The following is a 20437-nucleotide window of genomic DNA, read 5'->3' as shown; positions in this document are numbered from 1 at the left end:
CGTACATGCATATTTGTAAAACTAGGAGTATATATGCGGAAAGTACCTATTCCAATTTACTTCAAGATACGCGGCATCCGGTGCATGGCGCAATGCCAGCAATGGGAGCAGAACCAGAATAATGCGGGTGGGAACATAATAAGCCGCACCCACGACATAGAGTGGCAGGACCCTATGAGATAGTGGCCCCGTACCCCCGAGCGTCGCCCACAAATGAGCAAATAATGGCGGGATTGGCACAACACACAGGACAAGCGTGGCGCCGCGCCAAAGCCACAACTCCTCGACGGTCAGGAAATGCGAGCGCCAGGCTGCACAATGGACGGCGCCGAATATCAGCGCGACCAGCAACGATATGGCCGGTGTGTATCGTTCATGGTCGTCCCAACCACTCGCAAAATAGAAAGTGGGAACCGCGTCCTCGTAGAAGTAGTTCTGGGAACTAAGCGAATTGCCGAAGAGAGAATAGAATCTCTCGCGAAGAGGACGATGGCGGCGCAGGTGCTGCTCATTGCCAGCAGGTTGGATCTGTTCTAGGGCAGGATCGCGAGCCACTTTCCCCACTGTGAGTCCGAGAACAATTGGCGCACGAACATCCAGAGGCTTCTTCCACCAAAGAAGCCAGCTGAATGCATTGACGACAGCAAAGGCGAGGGTGGCTACCTCAAGCTCGGTTACCGTGAGATTCTGCTGGAATCGTGCCAGGCATTGCACGACAAACCAGCTCGTTTGCAGTAATGCGACAGTTTTCGAGAACGCGTCCCCTTGGCTCCTGTTGCAAATATCTTGCTCAGATATTTCGCGGATTTGCAGGATGTGTTGTTCCACATGCCTGCTGTCGACGATAGGGTGTTTTTCTGCGTCGATGAAACCGCCCATGGAAATGAAGAAGCCATGGGTGAGCGAAATGTCGAATGCTTGAGCTGCGCATTAGTTCGGGATTGTACAATAACGAGACGGAACATACTCGTGGAAAAGTACCGCGCAGTTTCGAACTGCCTCCCCGCAAATCCTACAATCAATTCTGGAGCGATGAACGCGACAAGAACAAGTTTGAGGCGGCGCCATAGTCCGATTGTTCCATCAATCAAGTATGATTTCAAATGGGCCCCCAGCGTGGCATCCTTGCGAGGCGAAGGAGGGGCGGGCGGAGGAACGTTTGGATGCGCTGAAACCCAGATGCAAGCGAAGAGTGTTGTAAAGCAGCCCCATACAATGGTGTAGAGACTACGGTGATTGTCGCAGGCAAGATCGCTTCCGGAAGTCGCTGGTGAGCTGCTTGGGAGTGCGGGTTGGGGGATCATGGCGAGCATCGTCAGGAAGAGAAGCATGGACGGTGTTGACTCGGACTGAGCGCTTAGGCGTCACAGCCACAGGCTGTAGTATAAGTGTCTTCCCACTACCTGCATCGCCTTCAGCACTAGCTCTCCGATATAATTGGCCAGTGGCGCTTGGGACCCTAGGTATAATTGAATGATTGATAGCGAGGAAACAGGTACTTATTGCTTATTGAAGGATTAGATCGATTAGAGGCAAGCCCGCGTAAAGAGGGCGATTTGTGCCGGAAATTTTGTCCGTTGCCGGTGCCAAAGTACTGCAGTGCCGAGTATTCAAGTTTCAAGCCTAAGATTTGAAGGTTACCCGCAGACAATGGGGTGGTTGTCGTTCGTGAGCTCTTGCGCCAGTATTCCTTGCAGGCATACGCCGCTCAGCCCTGACATCAGCGATTGTGGTAGCCGTAGACTTTAGACTTTGGTCAACATTGGGAAGATCGTCACACACCGTCACTCTTGCTTTGCTTCCTTCGTCCACATCCGTTCGAATTCCTTATGCAAGGCACACACTCCTCCTCTTGTTACCTGCCGGTGCACATGTGCGACCGTCAACGACTGTCATAAATCATGGGCGACGACTGGGACGACCAAGAAGCGAAGCGGGGATGGTGTCGAATCTTGAGGTGCACCATTTCGCACTTGTTTATCGACGTATTCTCATGCGCCTTCCACAGCCTTGCGGACTCTAGTCCACAAATTTTTGCTCTATAGACGTGCCACGTTGACTGCGCACACTATTGGCAACCTTACCCGGCTTAACCACTCGCCATTTCCGCGTCATTCTTACTGTCAGTATCCGGGCGGAGGGCTCGTTTAATGCAGATGCAGATGCAGATCGGCGTAGACTCCGCTGGATTCAGGTGCATGAGTGAAGTGGGAAACCAAGAAGGTGTGTTATTCAGCTCGCGATTCGCCTTGGTACTAACAGCATTTGCAGCTCCTCTCCTCCACGCGTCTTCTCTCCTCTGATTTGCCGCCCTCCATTGATGCATCTAATAGCCAACTATTCCACAACTCGTTGAAGGCGTCTCTCATGTACGCTTTCTCCAACGTTAGACCAGGCTTGCTCTGGGTAACGATACATGGGCATCATCGACAGAACCAGACGCAAGAGCATGAGGGAACGATCTGTAGGCTTGTGTGCCAATCCAGTCTCGCCATAGGTGCGTGGATGTTACAGTTTTAGACGTAACTAAGTCTCATTGCGCGTGAAGTCATAAATATGCCTTTTCTTCCGCCAGGCGTGCGTGTCAGGACTTCGACCTCTCTTCAGTGCGCTGACGCTCACAAAGATATAGGACATTCCTGTAGCCGTCGGCTTCTTTCACAACTTCCATGAAGACGCGGATCGACAGCTCTCAATTCACAAAGTGGGAGTAATAAAGGAAAGGACGCTGTATCAAGGTGCGGAGACAGTGACTCTTTCTAGTGCTGCAATGGTGCTGAGCTTGTTTAGAATTGGCTTCATCGGCATTACCCCTCATAATCCGACATTCAATTGATCTCCCCTGCGCTTTCCATCGGTCTCTATGGACCTGAAATCCCTCGCCAAACATATCTTCGCTGTCCACTTCGTGCCACACTCGACAAAGCTACTTCCTTCCATGCTTCCCTGCCGATAGGACGATCTATCATGCTGTATGACGTTCTTCTTGTGGTACCTGGGGTAATTTTGGAGGCGAAGGCAAAGGACGGCAATAATATCATCTCGCAAACTCTCATGGGAGCTTGATATTTCGTCAGACCATGGAGGCTGTGGAGTGTGTAGTTTTGGTTTTTGGTCTTCAGTCGGCGTTAACTGATGACTTTCCTTTCAAGACTGGTTACAATTGCTTAGTATTTACTTTGTGGAATGCCTTATACGCCTACTCCATAACCACATTTGGACTTCAATATCGAAAACGTCCCGTTGTCGCGCCGGCCAGCAGGCTGGTCAAGCGGATGAACCACGAGAGGTCAGGCACGATGAGATGAGACGTAATTTATTCATGCATTTGGATGGACTGGCCATATAGTTGATTGACTTGGTACTGACTACGGAGGCGAATCAGGAGATTGCCACAAACTCGATGGGAATCGGGTGAGTGGTAGCTGCGAGTTTCATCCATTACTTTTACTCTTCGGTTCATGCTGCTTTTGAGCGGTCGTGTTCTTCAAAGTGTTTCCCAGAGAATGTGACGTGACACTCGTGACTCATGCTGATGTCATCCCCCTTCACCTCCAAATTCGGCACGAACTATGCGGCAGAAGGCCCGGAGGTCGAGCAAATCCAGCTTTTACTCGCGGAGCCTACCACAAAGCTACATGCGCTGGAGGCAGAAATCACTCAATACAAGCAGAAGATTCGAGCGCTAAAGCTGGAGCGCGCAGAACTCATAACCTTCATCAACGGCCACAAAGCCCTGCTGTCGCCCATTCGACGCATGCCACGCGACGTCATGGAGGAAATCTTCCTTGCGTGCCTGCCTACCCTCCGCAATAGCGCTATGAGCGCGAAAGACGCGCCACTCCTTCTTGGACGCGTTTGCAGTAGCTGGCGGACGATTTCGTTGTCCACACCACGATTGTGGGCTGGAATTCACATCAGCCAGCCCAGCATGATTGTCGACATCCTGCCTCCGGAGGATAGAACACGCATTTGGTGCGAGCAGGCCCTCGTAACCCTCCGGGACGCGGTTTTACAATGGCTTTCGCGGTCGGGTGAATGCCCACTGTCTATCTCAGTCCAGAGCAGCGTTTACCCCGTCACGACGGACGTCTTCGGGCCCAACAAAGCAGGGATTCTTCATATGCTTCTTCCTTTTGCTCCGCGCTGGGAACACCTTGAAGTATCTGGCTGCTCGCCAGCGGACTTGCTCAGTCTGCCTTCCTTCACGCCGGGAGATCTCCAATGCCTCAAGTCGATCGATATTGACGAGGGCTTCCTTAGAAGCAACGACGACGATATCCCGCTTTGGCACACACTCAGCATCCTTGGAGCAGAAAACCTCACTTCAGCGATACTTTCCGGAAACCAGTTTGATCCGCTGCTCCTCCCCCTTCCGTGGGGCAATCTCGTCCATTTGACGATTCACAAGAACGCAGCGCCTCCGATACCGCCGTTCACAATGCTGACTACGAAAGCTATACTGACTCGATGCAACTCTCTGCGCACGCTTCGACTGTGGATCAACACCGCCGCAAACGACATGGATGCAGCCGCACCCCTGGTGCATGACAGCCTAGAACTGCTCGAGCTCGACTGCGTGGGTCATGTGTGGACGATTGCGCGGGAGCTCTGCTGCCATCTCCGACTGCCCAATCTCCGCGCCTTTATCGCGAAGGGCCAGGCAACCTTGGGGGAGCCTGTGGACGACACGTATGTCAATCTCCAGCCCTTCATTGAGGCCGCCCCCTTGCTGGAGCATGTCGAGCTCTTTATGGACATGTTTACCAAGCGGTCGCTGAGGGAGCTACTCCTTGCCTTGCCCGCCTCCGTCCGTCTCCTTCACCTTAACCGCGGCGGCTACATAACCGGCACCGCGCTGGTCGACAACGATATACTGTCGCTCTTCTCTGCACCGTTGGACGGGTCCACAAGCGTGGCCTGTCCCGGCCTGGAGATCTTTGGAATCTTCCACGCCGGCTCGTTCTCAGACGAAGATCTGGCAGTGTTTGTCGGACAACGCACGGAGAACACAAATTGTCGGAAACTGAAGGATCTGGCGGTCAGATTCGAGCGCGTTCGACGGGTTGATATCATTCCCGAAATCCAGTCGTATATCGACGACGGGCTCCATGTGGACTTGGGGTACTACCAGGAGAGCCAGCTGAGCTTGCTACCCTTCAGCGGGTTGCGCATCGAATTGCCGTAGTCTTCCAGCACAGATCGTGCTAGTTTTACACACGTTGCTATTTACTCTTCACTCCCAGTCAGAGTCCATTGAGACTTGCTGTCCAGCAAAAATACTCATGTCATTACACATGCTCTCCTCGTCGAGCTCTTCGACGCGCTACAGTAGTACATAACTAAACAAGAGGAGACAGGAAGCTTGTACTATCGTGTACATAAAGACAAGAATCCGGCACGTACTCGTATCTCGGAAGGAAGAAAGAAAGAGTAGGTATCAAGAATGAAAGCCATTTACGAGCGCTCGCCACGGAGACGGCGGGCAAGCGCGAGATCTTGGTGTGGGGTCAGACAACGAATGCACAATGAGGGCAGGCATGACGCACCCTTAGGCTGGATGGTGACACGCTTAGCGTGGATGGCTGCGAGATTGGTGTCTTCGAAGAGCGAGACGAGGTACTGAAGTCACATTAATACCAAGCAATAGGATGAACGCATGACGACGCACCGCCTCGGCAGCCTCCTGGAGAGCCATGACGGCACTCGACTGGAAGCGAAGGTCGGTCTTGAAGTCCTGGGCAATCTCACGGACGAGACGCTGGAAGGGGAGCTTGCGGATAAGCAGCTCAGTCGACTTCTGGTAGCGACGAATTTCACGGAGCGCGACAGTACCAGGCCGGAAACGATGAGGCTTCTTGACACCGCCAGTCGGGCCCTAAGGAGAGAAGATGACGTCAGCACCGAGTCATGTGTCACACCAGTCACACGGCGGCGTGGCTGTGCGGCGACGACCGACGCCCGACAGCGTTGATGAGGAAGGGTCGGGTGGTGATGGGAGTGGAGAGAGAAGGGCTTACGGGGGCGGTCTTGCGCGCGGCCTTGGTGGCAAGTTGTTTACGGGGGGCCTTGCCTATGGAAAAGAGTCAGAAAAGATGCCACGGTGACGACAAGCACAACGGCGGACCTCCAGTGGACTTGCGAGCGGTTTGCTGCACGATAAGGGTGAGTACGTGGCCTGTGTGGGCGCTGCTGGGCGCTACGGACCTTGGTGCGGGCCATTGAGTGTTGTCTTGAAGGGAGGGAGTGGTGGGGGAAAGAGAAAAGCGACGATTCGCAAAGTCGCTCAGACCCCCAAAAACACAGTGCATTGGCCGGAATCTTTGCACGTGACGCCACACAAGTCAAGTGGAAACGCCATTTGAAAATTGGAAGATAGCATGATCGCTTTCCCCTCCTCGCTGCACGACATGTCGCCCTATGAAAACTTGCGGGAATCGTGCCCAAGACGTCTCTCTATCGTTTCCGGAATGCTAGCACGGCCTGCAGTGAGTTAAGTGAGCGAAATTCGTCTTCCATTGCTAACTTTTGGCAATTGACTCCGCTGCACAGCCACACCGTATTTTCTCCAGCCGCTTTCTCGAGCTCGGCTTGGGCATCTAGAGACTGTTCGCGGCCGGAGCATGTACTGCTTATGGATCCTCATGCGCTCTGTTGGCTCCTTGAATCGACAAACCGCCTGTGATACCTTTCTGCTGTGCCAACGCTGCGACATCGCTTGATTCATGTGGGCATCTACGAGGCGTCTGCCAGGACATCGACAGAACGGCGTGTCAGCTATCCTGGCTCGTATCTATCGCATCCCGTGGTGAAATACAACCTCTTTGCGCTAGTCTTCTGAACGAATCGCCTTGACCGTGGTCCGTCCATACTCTGTACCATCACAGTCCCTCGACAACCTTTGCCTCCTCATGTGCGGGCATCTACTCTTAGTTTTTCTGCCACATCTCGCGAGATATGTTCCAACGTTGTTTCGCAACTTCAAAACGGTCCTCGACCCTTTTCGACACCGCTATCCGTCTGGTTCAACAATCACCAGCCCGCGGGACACTTTTGTCGCCGTTCATTGCCGAATATTGTGCTACTCAACCCCCACCATGCACTCCTTTCGCCTTCTGTATTTTGCAAGCTCATTGGCCCAATTATCTTCCTCTCCTCAAGCTATTTGAGTATTGTCAACGACTCCAATTCTCATATATGCGTGTGCGAAGGTATCTCTGTTTTCGTCCCTTGAAGTTTTCCGACACCACTTGTGACACATTTCTTTCAATCTTCCATGGGCAATTATTACACTGAATACATCATAAACCAGTCCCAATACAGCAATACCACTTGAAGTTGGCCGAACCCCAGACGATTTAAACACCTTACACATATTGTACCCACCCCAAATGTGGATTTACGTCTCGAGAAAATGGTCGGCAAGGGTACGATCCATTTCCCTGTGGAGCTCCCTCAGCCGCTCCCCGAACTCGCGGGACTTCGATGAACAGCAAACTTCTTCTGCTTGCTTCGGGTTTCCCGCCCACTCGAAGAACCGCCGGAGATCGGGGCTGTGGTGGTGCACCCCCGATGTCATGCGCTGCCGCTTTCTGAGACACTGGCTGGATCCGTCCGCGGTTAGTTTGTTGCAGTCGCACAGGCTGGCCGCGCGCAACTCATTTGCCACGCGCTGACCACAGGTGGCTAGAGACGCAAACCCCTTCAGGATACGGCGCTCGTGTTTCTCGTGCAGCATCTCTGCTGTCAAGTCGAAGATAGTGGGGGCCATGACGATCTCGGTGGGAGCAGGGACGACACCGCTTGCCCGGTCTGCGCGGGATTTCTTGCGGAGGGCGAGATAGTAAAGCTCCCCCAGCAGACGGCGGAAGCCATGTTCCTCGGCGATATCCAGTGCTTCCTGCAAAGGAATGGCGCGGTCCCTGGTGAATTGCAACAGGGTTGCCTCGAGACCACGCTTCAGACGGTTCAGACGATGGTGATGGCGCACGGGGCCACCGTACATCGTCAGGAACTCCGAAATACTAGTAGGGGGGGTCTTGTCAAGGAAGCAAAGGAGGTTCACGCAGCGCGCCGGAGGAAAGTGGTGCGATGGAAGGGGCTCGCTAACGCCACTCTCGCTGGGGACAAACTCGCACAGGATTTCACCGATGGTTTTCAGCGTCTCTCGCGCCTCCTGGCGTAGTCCATATTTATCAGAAAACTTGTGCGCTGCCACCAAGGTGTCGAGGTCGGCGCTGGTAACTTCCTGGGGACGGCTGCAACTACGTCTCAGACTTGGATCCAGGTAGTAGCAATTTAACATGCCTTAAATATGCCCTGTCGAGAAAAGCATCGAAGTCGTGGCCGTCATCAACGTCCAACACAAACGGGTTGTCTTCAGTGGCGGGTTGTTCGTTGAGTCGGTTCGTGAAGACCGAATTTTCGTTGTCGGGCGCAAGATAATGTCTGTGGACCTAAGTATGCATCCGATCAACGATTGGAACAAGCGGAATGTGAGAGACCAACATTATAGAGCGTGGATTGGACGCAGAGCACGATATTTCCGTCCGTCCGGAAGAATCGTGGGTGACGCTTACGCTGCGTTTGCGGGGGACTCGGGTCTGCAACAACTTAGTAACTCGAATACCGGGCTGTTACTACTCACTGCGACGACAGCAAATGCTCAAAAGGAGCTCAACACGCCAACGAACCCATTGAATCACAGTTGTCAGGAGAACGGCTATGATATTGCGCGATTCCTTCTGCTTTTTCTCGTCGTCGGCAGTAACGGCCGCCACCTTGTCGTCAAGATCGCTGCGCTTGCCCGTGGCCAACGAGTGGTTAGTCGAGCCATCCACGAAAGTACGAGTGCTCATGGGTGGTAAAGCGAAATCCGGTGTGTCTGCCTTAGACTCGTGGGACGGCGGGCGTTTGTCGTGGCGGATTGGCAAGTCTGCATCAAGGTGCCCCTCTTCGACAAGATCGTCATCTAAGTATTTTTTTTCAGTATGAGACAGAGAGAGAAATTTAAAGATGCACCCACAGATATCTTCGCTTTGCGCGCCAGAAGCCTGGGGGCCCACCTCCTCCGCTGCCTCACTCCCAGTGGAAGACACAGTATCCTCTGCAGAACTATCGTGGCCAGCTTCAAGCAGATGGTCGGACTTGCTACTAGTAGCACGCTTGGAGAAGCGGACTCTCTGGCGTTCATGGAGGTCCTTCATAGATGAGGTGAGAATAGTGGGCTTGAGTGGAGCAGGTAGCTAAGCTAAATAGCCTCTCAGAGATACGCTTCATCAAAGAACAACGAACGTACCTTTCAGTCCGCGAGTCAGGGTAGACAAAGGCAACTGCGCAACCTGCATTGTTTCCAAAGGGCCACCTTCAAGTGCTACTTACTTCACAAAGGGACACAGAATGGCGCGTTGTAGTGAGTGCCCAAAGCAAAACGGTGTGCAAATGACAACAACAGTCCGCATTGAAGCGCGTCGCAGTGACCAAGAGCTTAGAGATGGAGAAGTTTAGAATTGATGGTCACGTGTTGACTTTTCTTCCCAAACGACGATGTACCCGGCCACATAATCGGTTCTCTGTCGCCTGGATCATGTGGATGTTGTGTGGATGACGCACCGGACCCAACTTAAATGCGCGCCGCTCGATGTGGGCGCCATGGCCGGCGCCGAAGATCGCTCAAGATCACGAAGCATTCGTCGATCTTGGCCACGCTGGCCACAAGTGTTGAGTTAAAGGGGTCGACCCGGTGCGTTGTAGGATGGCTTCTTCGTCCCATGCTTACATCCTCGTACAGCAAACACCGCTATGATCTTGAGTGGTGGCTTATTTTCCGTTCGGCTGCTACTTAGTAACGCAGTCATTCTGCCGCATTCACCAGGAAGACGGTCTCTCATGACCGGCGAATACCCCGGACGGCGACCCATAGCCCTAATACGACCTTTCATAATCAGCCGAGCGAAAATCTCCCCATATATCCACTCTCTTAAAGGGTCTCCAAACGTCCACACTCATCCTCCTTCAACCCTACATGCACTTCTCGTATTGGTTCTACTTCTCCACCCACTTTCCATTCTGAACCTCTAAGTAAGGCAACAATGACATTGTTGCGTCTGGCCAACGTGTACCAAAACCACCTTTCGCCCACCTCTCAAACCACATTTCCGCGACCCCCGAGAGCCCAACGCAAAGCTTAGCTGGAGATCGACCGCGTTTATGACGGATACCGGAGCTCGAGATGTCTCACGATGTGCAGTTATTCGAGAGTTTTTGGTAGCTTGGTATGTCGCTCGCTCCCCTTGCGAGTATAAACGATTCACAGTTCACTAGCACCCCATTTTCCGGAGACGGATACCGCGGGTTCCGAATCCCTGCGCAGTCAATTGTTGTCGCGAATATTGCGGCAAGTCAAATCTTCATGCGTCTCTCTGATATCACCCAGGGAGATTCTTCATGACGAGGTAATTTCCCACTTCAGATAACTTTGTAGCTTGACTTTCGCGCAGTTTACCCTTATCCAGAATTGTTCATACCGCGTCTCCTGACCGGGCGCCGGCGCTCAATCATGCGATGAAAGGCTGGGAGCTTGCTTCTGGCTTCGGCCGGAGAGCAAAAGCTCTCGGCGAGCGTGGGGAGGGGGTCTTTATCGAGCCCTCAGCCCTCGAATGGATATATTTCAAATTTGCGACCTTGTGGGTTTTCCTACTCTGTCGTGTTGTTCCGCGTTCTCCCAGAGCAGCGAGTCTGATAAGGGAGACAGCGCGCTAGAAGACAAAACGATGCTCAATTATCATACAGTATAACTACATATTATCTATCCTCACTCTTGCTCAATGCACTTTGCTACATACTGTACCTGGTAACCGTGACCGTGACTTGTCTTTTTTTGCCTTTCGCCACAAGCAACGAGGTACCAACCTACGAAGCCAAGTCCACGAATCAAAGTTTCAGCGCGCGTTTCCATGCCTAGCCATGCCTCTTGGCCGGTTTCTAGGCCCGGCAAGCGAGCATCGGACCTTTTGTCGTCATCTCTGCCCCCTGACTTTCTCGAGGATCCTCTGGTTCCTCGCGAGAACGCTAAAAAGCCATGGTATCCATGTGCTTCCGCCCCCTTTACGCCCATGTTTTTTCTCCTCGCCCTCGTCGTGCTCGGTGGCTTGCTCGCGCGGTTCTGGCGGGCCAGACGCAATAATGCCGTCCTCTCACTCAGAGGGCCCGAAGCCCCGTCCTTCGTTTTTGGTGAGTGCTCTCATTTGGCGCGTTACCGTGGCTTTATGCGTTCCAGGTAACATGCTGCAGCTTCAAGGCTCAGCAACATACGGAGAGCACGAATACAAGTGGTTGGAGGAGTTTGGAACCGTATACCCTGTCAAGGGCTGTCTGGGAGTGCGTTGGCAACTCTTTGTCCTTATTTCCCCATTGCTAAATCTTTCCAGCAAACTCGACTTATGATATCCGACCCTGAAGCCCTCAAATACCTTCTCCACAACCAGAGTGTCAGCTGGGCCTCCACACAACAAAAGTCGGTTAAGATGCTTTTCGGCTACGACTCTTTGTTTATCTCTCGTGGTGAGTCGCCTTTTTTGCAAGTATTCTGTGATTCAACCCCCGCATAACAGGCACGCGCCATGCCCACCTTCGTCGCATCATGAATCCCTGGTTCTCGGCGAGTAGCGTTCGGACCATGCTGCCCATAATGCGAGATGCGGCTCAACGGGTGAGCATAGGCTTTCCATTTGATGTGACTCTGCTTATCGCATTAGCTCGTCGAAAATTGGGAGTCGCAGGGGTTCTTCGGCAAGACGGTCGACATTTCTCCTACCTTGCATACAGCTTCGATGGATGTGATCTCAGAAAGTAAGTCTCGCTGGTTTATTTTCTGACCCTTCTACTGACGAGATTCAGCTCTATTGGAGACGCCGATGCATGGCCTCGAAGGGAAGACCTCACTGTCACAAATCCAGAACGTTCTCATGTAGGTGTCCCAGCGATGGCAATGACCAACCACTGACGGTTTTTAAAGCGATAACCTCTCGGGTGCGGGCAACGTTGGGCAGCTTATGGAGGCCGTGATACCATATATACCCGACTGGCTATTCAAGATTCTACTTCGCCTTCCGATCCCAGGGCTTGGTACTCTCAAAGACTATCACCGCGTCACGGATGATCTCACCATGAAACTTCTCGCGGCGAAGAGGGCCGCCGGTGAGACGAGCGACCGCAGTTTCGTCGGCAAACTAGGTGCATCTTTTAATTGCTGTGACTAATTCAAAAAACTAACTATGCATAGCTTCAGCCAATGACTTTTCTCGTCCTTGGACTGGCATCAAGGAGAAAGACATCCCCGTTCACGTCCGCTCAATGCTTATGGCTGGAGATAGGACCACGGTATTGCTGAGCCAAGGTCGCAGAATACTGGCTAAATGCGCAACAGGGAGACACTCTTTCCTGGGCCATGTACCAGATTGCGCGACTGCCTGAATTCCAGGCCTCCCTTCGCAAAGAGGCCAGAGCCGCTCAGATGAGCGGAGAAGAAATCGATTACGACAAACTTCCCCTGCTCAACGCGTTTCTCTATGTGTGTGGTCTCCTCTCGCATCCTGTATTAATGCTCACAGTAAAGCAGGAGATCCTTCGTTACTACCCGGCCCTTCCGCTGGCTGACCGTATCGCCGTTGAGGACTTTGTCCTCCCGCTATCGAAGCCGGTCATCACCAAGTCAGGCGCCAGCATCACACAATTGCCGATTCAAAAGGGGCAGGACATCTATTTGGCGCTCGCATCTTATCATCGGTCAGTATATTCATCTCCTGCCTTACAACTTTTTGTCAACTTGCATGAAGAATGAAGTCGATTTGGGGCGAGGATGCCCACGAGTTCCGTCCATCACGCTGGATGGAAGCGGAACCGCCAGGCAATGGTCTAGGTATGGGGCAGCATGGAGCTTTGTAAGTTGTCCCTCACCAATCAAATTCTTCGTCCTCTGATATAAATGGCAGACTTGCCTTTTTGGCCGGCCATGGAATTTGCATCGGCTATCGTCTGGCGTACGTGTGCTTCTCGGATTTGTCCCCGTCTTGAAGTTTTCTCCCCAGCATGCTCAACATCCAAGTGCTTGTCTCAACCCTGGTCGCTAAGTTTGCATTCGCGCTGCCCGAGGATGACTCTGTTCGGCCCAGCTTTGTCATCACGCTGGTGCCCAAGACTGGGGACGGAAAATCAGCGCTGCCTGTCGTTGTGTCGATGGCAGACTAGGAGCAGTAAGTATACCGACGCTAAACTTCTTGTCATTCATTTTATTTCACTGTTAATTATCAATATTCCTGTCGTTTCTGATATCTAAAACTGATCGAGGCCACTACGTATACGCAAGTAAACTCGACATCCACATATGCATGTCTTGGTTTCTCGCTGGACAGTATTTCCTATTCCAAAATTGGTAGCGGCGGCAAGGTGCCAGTCCCTGATCATGACTCTGACTCTTGCTGGTTGCCCCAAGTTGTCTCTGATGACAGTTGGACGACAAACCACAAAAACCCAAACACAATGAAGCAGTGATGCGAAACCTGGAGGTCATGGGAGAGCTCACCGATGGAAACGAGTTTGGCGGGGTACTTATGTTTGTAATCCAGACAAAACCTTTCTCTCTCAGAGTTGGGGATGTTTTCATGTGACTGAAATGAATTCTGGGGATCTCGATGAATTTGGACGATTCTGAGTACTAGTATTTCAAGTCCGCTCAGTTTCAAGTCGGGAATGCTCTCGTGGAACATAGCACCAAGTAACAATAATAATGAATCGTTGGCATACATAAACTACTAAGTTAAACGTAGTAGACTAAAGTCGAGTCGATTGTTTCAAAGACTCTTACTAGCGATATTTACTGGGTGCCAAGGGTCTGAACCTCTCTCGTGGCTGCGCGGAGATCCAAATAGCCTCCGGATCGTGCTCTGTGCCCTGCAGCGGAGAATATTTCAGCGACCGAGGCGGTCCGGACGAAAGCAGATACGTCAGGTCGAGTTGGAATCCACGGGAAATGGCGTCTGCAAGCTGATCGCTGACGTCGAGCAGTTGTTCGCGGTTGAAGTGGGCACTGAATGAAGCAAGCTGCGCGGTCCCTGGGTAGGACGCAACAAGGGGAAGCGTGCGAGAGCGGATGAATTGAAGTAGGAGGTCGTCAGACAACGCATTTATGGATGTCCACTCGAGATGCTGGAGGAGCGGGCAAATGACCTCTGAGCCGCGGAGCAGAATGAGATGTCGGAGGAGCCTTCCGTCGCGATGATGCTCGTATGCATATTCTTGATCATCCGGCGTAGGTTCTTCGACAAGTCTCAGACGCTCAAGCAGCGGCACCATTCTCAGGAAGGCAACGACTTCATCAGAAGTGAGGGCCAGAGTAGGTATTGAAAGGCACTTTATGTGTCCCATAGCTCCCAGAAGAGCCGTGATCGTGTCGTCGTCGAAGCTGCCGACGAGGTCGAGTGTGTGGAGACGAGGAAGTCATAGTCCGCTCATATTTTCAAACAGATTTGGCCGCGTAATGCCGTTGGCTTGCCAGTGTGGTCCGAGACATAGGACGAGTGCCGTCAGACTCGGTAGCACAACGTCTTCGAAAGTTGATTGTGGGTGCATGCCAGTGGGTGTGCTGGGAAGCACGATAGACAACCTTTCCAGCGATGTGCATTGGGAAAGGAACGAGAGGGGACCATCATCAAATAGGTGGTCGAGCTGCAAGTGAAGCTCCACAAGGTTCTGCCATTGGACCGTCCGAGGTATATCCGCAAACAAGCCATAGAATGCGATCGACCGAAGACTAGGTGTTGATAGAAGTTTGAGTTGTAAGTCTCGATTTCCACCCGATGGAACACTGAATGAGCTCAGCTCAAAATGCTCCAGCTGCGGGACGTCGTTCGCCGTCAGTTTGAGAAGCGCCTCTATGTCTGCTAGAGAGAGGTGGCAGGAGAAGCGAACATTGCGCCATCGGTTAGACACTGCGAGAAGTGCGGATAGGTAGGAGGAGGTCGCATTTTCAGCAATAACTGGGGCGATAACCTCGTCTGGATGCACGAAAAGAATGCGTTCGTGGTATTTGTGGGTGTCGATATTCAATGGGACGATTGCTCCCCGTTCGAGCCAGCATTGTAACTCTGAGACGAAGGCGGCCTTCAAGTCAAGTTTTTCAATGGCGGGATTTACCGCAGTAGATGCCAAAGGCACTATGAGGTGCATTCTTGACCATAACTGTGGCGTGCTGAACGCAAGCACCCGCCAATGATGACAGACGCTAGCCAGCAGCAACGGTCCCTCCCTCGCGTCCAGAGCGGTATTGCGATGTTCAGGTAAGGTCTCGAGGAAGATAAGCTGAAGAATGTCGTCCGGGATTCTGCGCATCGGCGAAAGGAGAGCCGTATGCGAGGCAATGAATTGGTCCAACTCGTCTCGCTTCTGTACCGTAGTATCGAGTAGTTCTCGTATTCTTTCGATTTCAACGTCCAATTTGGCAAGTATGGAGCAAGGGCGTGCTAGAAACACGCGGATGTTGTCGCATTGCTCTTCGGATGGTACGATATTGGTGTTGATAATCTCTTGAAATGGAGTCTCCATACCAAGTACTACTAGTAGTCACTGAGAACGTGGCACGAAAAGTCTAGTTGGAGGTACCGACTTGAAGTTGACAGCAGCAAATGGGGACCAGTTTCAATAGTAATGGAGTCGCTGAGGTTGCGCTATGGATGTTTGAGCGTCTAGAGCAAATGGTGTCACGTCAAATCGGCTTTCGTTCCGCACCACCACCAGCGCAATGACAACAGCAACAACGTGCCCGGGCCTTCCCTTCGACACGCGACCATAAGCTCTGGACCATGTCGGGTTGACCGCTGCCACAGAATGGATCTTTGGAACAAATCTCGTTTGGAGAGGGTAGTTATCGAATGAGCACAAAGGGTAAGCCCGCATAGTTGTAACATTCCCGATTATCTCTTACACAACCTGCAGCGAGGGCTGTGGAGCTCTCCTTCTGTCTCTTGGCAGTGCGTCAGCCATTCTCTTCTACCAACTTAACCAACAACTCGCAGCGAAGACGCAAATACCCGCAACCTATTCTACACACGATACTCACACCGCTGCTCCATGTTGACCGTCACCGTCCATAATTCTCTGGATGGCCTACTGTGCCGAACAATGGCGAGACCCACTGGCACCGGCAAGAAAGCAATCAGTCAGCCGCCGCGAGACAAACCTCTGCAATTTCGACACATTTCCCTTGCCCGAATACCGGTGTGCTTCAAAAGAGAACCCGGTGCGCCATACCTTTCCATTAATATGCGGACCTGATTATAGAGCCTAGAGACCATTACAGGAACATTCAAGTTTGCGACCCGCATCTCTCCAAATATCTCCGCAGCCACCTTTCTGCGTTGCCAAGAGCGCCTTCCGCGATCTCGTCGAACAATACCCACTAACGCCCAAATATCCTGGGCTGTTGTCAACTACTACCCGCCACCTTCAAGTTGGTTATAATGCACGACAGCCCTTAGTGTAGCCCTTTTAGTCTGGTGGCTGCGACAATCCAAGACTAACCAACCATCTCGACTCAAAATATCCAACCCCAAAGCCTTCCGATTCAGCACCTTTTCCACCACTTCCTTTCTGAATATGTCACATTGTCACGTCACGTATTTTTATCCTCAACTTGGCCACTTTACTGCTCTACCACCCGCGCGTTTCCGCCTCTCTAACCCGTATCTCACTGTCTATGACAATGCTCCCCTATGCAATCAATTCTTCTTGCCCGTGTATATGACGCAGAAGATACTTGTTGGAGCCGTTCTTGCACGGAACTCTTTTCTTCTCGAAATCGCCATTCCCGTGGCGATACGTCCTATACGTGTCGGTGGAAGAACATCCAGCACGCATAACGATGTCTGTCCTCAACTCATACTCTTTCGACGCCGTAAAGTCGCAGAATTGTGCTATTTCGCCCGACGTCTCTTGGTTGACGGTTTGACCGTAACTGATCTTGTCATCGATAGATCGGCAAGTATGCATGGTGTTTCTGGCTACATGTTCTTGTCACTCAATGGCATTGACAAGCACCAGGTCTTCGCTGGCTGGAAGGAATTCTGCATGAGATTGGTGGCTACAGATTATCCGCTCAGGGGAGCGGACTGTGACGAACAGGTTCTAACGGTAGGATGAGGCAAGTCTGCGGTACTTTTCACAACGTGTAAGTGGTTTTGTTTGCTCGGTTTTCAATCCTGCTGACTAGTAGCAGTCGCGGACAAGTTAGTGTTCTTCACACGATTTCGTTTGTGCTACTTGCCCAAGCCAAGGCTTTCTTCGACGACTTCCTCCGCCTCGCCGCTCGTACTCGATCCTTAAGTAGTGTCCTTTCCAATCATCTCATTCTCTCGGGAAGGTTTATCGGGAGCAATTTGCTATTTGTACCGTAAATATCTAGATAGAAAGAGTAAACTGCGAAGTAATTGATAAATAGATGAAGTCGAAGCTTGACCTGAACTTGCAGTAATATTTCGCGTACCCTCTAGGGCCTCTACAAGCATTTACCATCTCGTCCAATCTGGCGGACGGTCAAGTGTCGTTCCAAACATATGCGGAGCGCGCTCCGTTCCTTGTAATGGAGAGTATTGGGTCCAAAGGCCCTTCCCCCCTGGTGCTGCGTATGTCAAGAACAGCTTCAGTTTATCGGATTGAATCGCGTCGAGCAGCAGCTCGCGGAGGTCCAATTGACGCTCACGAAAGAAATTAACATTGACCGCGGCGAGTTGGGTGAATTGGGGATGTAGAGCAACCGCAGGCAGGGTCCGAGATTGTATGAACTGCAAGAGCAGCTCATCTGTCAACGCAGAGGGGCCCGTCATTTCGAAATGACGAAGAGTATGGCAAATGGGAGGAGTATGAGACGAGTTGGCAACCAGTCGAGCGAGAAGTTGGCTGTCCCTCGGCGCGTTAAATCCACTCCAATCGGCGGATTTCTGAGGCTCTTTGACAAGACGCAGACGTTCGACCAACGGGGTAAGTCTCAGGCGGGAAACTACCTCATCAGACGTGAGGTCCCCGCAAGATATTGCCAGGGATTTAAGCATTCTGCCGGTGGCCTCGATTAGAGCGAATGACGTTTCGGGGTCCAGACCGGATGAGATGTCGAGAGTCTGAAGGAGGGGCATCCGGAGTTGGCTCATTTCGAGGTACAGCCTCGGTGTGGTGTGCATGTGAGCTACATTCATTGGCCGAAGAGAAAGGGTCGTCAGTCTCGGAAGGATCGTCTTCACGTTCAGATTTGCCAAAGCTGATGGTGTATGGGTGGCATAGCCGGGAGCGGTTATGGCAAGCCGTTCGAGGGATGTACAGTCAGGGAAGAACACAAATGGAAATGGAATGGGAACGTCGCTATCGTTATCATACAACAGCAAGGAAAGCTCGACGATGGTGTGCCAATTGATTGTTGTGGGAACAGCAGCGAAGAGGCCGATATAGTGTAATGCACGGAGACTCGGTGCTGACAGGAATTCAAGATTATACACTGGAAGCGAGTCGACCTTGACTTCAAAGCTTTCCAAGCGAGGCACATCGCAGGCTTTGATCTGAGAAAGCGCGTCCATGTCTTGTGGTGAAGGCTCTGGAAGTTGCATGTCCCGCCAGCGGTGAGAGACTGAAAGTAGGATGGCCAGAAACGGCGAAACCCCGATACCCTGGGAAGCAGACTCCGACCGTGACGGCGAGATCGGTGGAGGGCTTTGATGCTCCGCCGAATCGTAATAGTGGTAGTAGGTCTGTGCTGATACATCTAAAGCGGCAGTAGCGCCTCGTTCCAGCCAGCGCTTCATTTCCGCCACCAATGCTGCTTGATTCTCCATCGTTCGAGGGGTCAGAGGATAGACAACCAGATGCATTTTCGACCAGAGTTTCGGCATGCTCAAGGCCAGTGCCCGCCAATGGCTGCAGATGCTAGCGAGCAGCTTCGGGCCTTCACTGGCGTCCAAGGCCGCGTTGCGATGTGTGGGAAGAGTTTCGAGGAAGATAAGACGCAGGACATCGTCTGGAACCCTTCGCATTGGCGAAATGAGAGCTTGGTGTGAGGCGACAGAGTCTATGAGCTCGTCTCTTGCTTGAGTAGCGCCACGAAGAAGTGTCTGGAGCCTGTCCACCTCCACATTGGTTTCGTCCACTTTTCTGCTGAGAAGGTCTAGATGTGCGCGAATCTCGCGACATTGCAGATCAGTCGGAACAGTATTCGTGTGGAGAATGTCGAGAAAGGGGGAACTAGGTGTGGGCATTTTCTACAAGAGCGAAGGCCCGCGTGTTCGACGCGTAAATCGAGGTATGTATGTAGCGGAGAGCAACAGCAATTCAGGCGGGTCACTATAAGTCACGATGTTTTTGGCTTCCTTCGCAACTACATGTACTGCAACCGCAACCACGAATACTCTCATTTCCTTTTGACCCTCAGAATGTCGGCCCTCTATATAAAGAGAAGCGGTTGGAAATGACCGGCCTCAGGGTTGATTTGGGAGTGCGTCTTCCTGAATGCGTCTTCTGCATGCTCAACCTAATACCGTTCAATGACAGTCCTTCGTCTTTGCCGCATGTACCGGCTTCGTCGTAACACATCTTACTGAGGCTGCCGGCGCCAGTGCGATGGGTGCGCTCACCGCGAGTAGAAGCATTTAGTGCCCGGACAACTTCAAGTTGAAGGCTATTCTTGATGGTTTTCGGGTGGACGTGCCTTTGTCCCGCATGGCTCGGCTGGAATAGCAGGCTCTGCAGTATGTGGTCACTCTTCTCTTGTGTATACTTTCTGTCTGACGAATACTTGGCAGGACTACAAACCATGCTTGGACATCCCTTACTCCACAGACTGCTGCTCGCGCGAAACGTCCTTCATCACATCGGGCTGCTACACGACTATGACATCCCCTATATTTGAAGGAACATCTACACGCTTCCAAACAACCCCGTTGCTTTTTGAAGAGCTGCAATGCCGACCAAAACTTCAATCCAGAAGTGTTCCAAACGGGTCGCGCTCGGAAATCGGTTTGACGGCGGGGATGGAGACTCAATCTGCTTTATCGAACACCATCCAAATTCGGGCTGAAAGGAGTCGGGAGGCAGACAAGAGCGAAGGCAGATTGGAAGTGGAAGATTCTCAACGGCACTCAGAAGTAGCTGTCGGAAATGCATGAGGAAGCGCGCCGCGCTGCCCTCCGTCGCAGTCTTTGTGGTTGACATGTCTGGACGCTGGTCGAAGAAAATCACTATATAACATTAAGCTTGAAGACGGGTAGGCGAGTAGTTTCGCGACAGGTGCGTATTTCCGCCCATATTCGCTTTCAAAGTAGCTGAAAATACTGATAAGCCCCACCCACCTTCTTGTGATTCCGTCCTATTCTCGCTCCCACTCTCCCGCCCCGAAAGTAATATC

General features: G+C 52.1%; 7 protein-coding genes across 7 annotated transcripts; 3 read left to right on the top strand and 4 right to left on the bottom strand.

Moving 5' to 3' along the window:
• Window positions 1-21: 21 nt before the first annotated feature.
• MIND_00799800 (uncharacterized protein) lies at window positions 22-1331 on the bottom strand (the record flags this gene model as incomplete). The annotated part of the gene is made up of 2 exons (XM_037364678.1): window positions 22-923; window positions 968-1331. 2 exons carry the CDS (start codon window positions 1329-1331, stop codon window positions 22-24), a joined length of 1266 nt encoding a protein of 421 aa, XP_037217920.1.
• A 2198-nt stretch (window positions 1332-3529) lies between these two features.
• Window positions 3530-5188, top strand: MIND_00799700 (uncharacterized protein; the record flags this gene model as incomplete). Its single annotated transcript, XM_037364677.1, has 1 exon — window positions 3530-5188. One exon carries the CDS (start codon window positions 3530-3532, stop codon window positions 5186-5188), a length of 1659 nt encoding a protein of 552 aa, XP_037217919.1.
• A 269-nt stretch (window positions 5189-5457) lies between these two features.
• Window positions 5458-6222, bottom strand: MIND_00799600 (Histone 3; the record flags this gene model as incomplete). The annotated part of the gene is made up of 6 exons (XM_037364676.1): window positions 5458-5498; window positions 5550-5622; window positions 5672-5878; window positions 5931-6073; window positions 6128-6152; window positions 6208-6222. 6 exons carry the CDS (start codon window positions 6220-6222, stop codon window positions 5458-5460), a joined length of 504 nt encoding a protein of 167 aa, XP_037217918.1.
• Window positions 6223-7399: 1177 nt separating this feature from the next.
• MIND_00799500 (BTB domain-containing protein) lies at window positions 7400-9206 on the bottom strand (the record flags this gene model as incomplete). Its single annotated transcript, XM_037364675.1, has 5 exons — window positions 7400-8248; window positions 8304-8456; window positions 8509-8603; window positions 8648-8971; window positions 9026-9206. 5 exons carry the CDS (start codon window positions 9204-9206, stop codon window positions 7400-7402), a joined length of 1602 nt encoding a protein of 533 aa, XP_037217917.1.
• A 1749-nt stretch (window positions 9207-10955) lies between these two features.
• On the top strand, window positions 10956-13248 carry MIND_00799400 (uncharacterized protein; the record flags this gene model as incomplete). The annotated part of the gene is made up of 13 exons (XM_037364674.1): window positions 10956-11232; window positions 11279-11379; window positions 11430-11562; window positions 11613-11710; window positions 11757-11850; window positions 11899-11968; window positions 12017-12234; window positions 12284-12381; window positions 12428-12571; window positions 12620-12786; window positions 12837-12941; window positions 12993-13040; window positions 13089-13248. The coding sequence occupies 13 exons, from the start codon at window positions 10956-10958 to the stop codon at window positions 13246-13248; spliced, it is 1713 nt and encodes a 570-aa protein (XP_037217916.1).
• Window positions 13249-13863: 615 nt separating this feature from the next.
• MIND_00799300 (F-box domain-containing protein) lies at window positions 13864-15859 on the bottom strand (the record flags this gene model as incomplete). Its single annotated transcript, XM_037364673.1, has 4 exons — window positions 13864-14461; window positions 14522-15611; window positions 15662-15722; window positions 15857-15859. 4 exons carry the CDS (start codon window positions 15857-15859, stop codon window positions 13864-13866), a joined length of 1752 nt encoding a protein of 583 aa, XP_037217915.1.
• Window positions 15860-16125: 266 nt separating this feature from the next.
• On the top strand, window positions 16126-16515 carry MIND_00799200 (uncharacterized protein; the record flags this gene model as incomplete). Its single annotated transcript, XM_037364672.1, has 2 exons — window positions 16126-16294; window positions 16343-16515. The coding sequence occupies 2 exons, from the start codon at window positions 16126-16128 to the stop codon at window positions 16513-16515; spliced, it is 342 nt and encodes a 113-aa protein (XP_037217914.1).
• Window positions 16516-20437: the final 3922 nt, after the last annotated feature.

Source organism: Mycena indigotica (assembly GCF_014461135.1).
Source record: "Mycena indigotica strain 171206Taipei chromosome Unknown Mind.scaff0007, whole genome shotgun sequence".
In the NCBI taxonomy this organism is placed as follows: domain Eukaryota; kingdom Fungi; phylum Basidiomycota; class Agaricomycetes; order Agaricales; family Mycenaceae; genus Mycena; species Mycena indigotica.
This window is presented reverse-complemented; position numbering and strand designations above follow the sequence as displayed.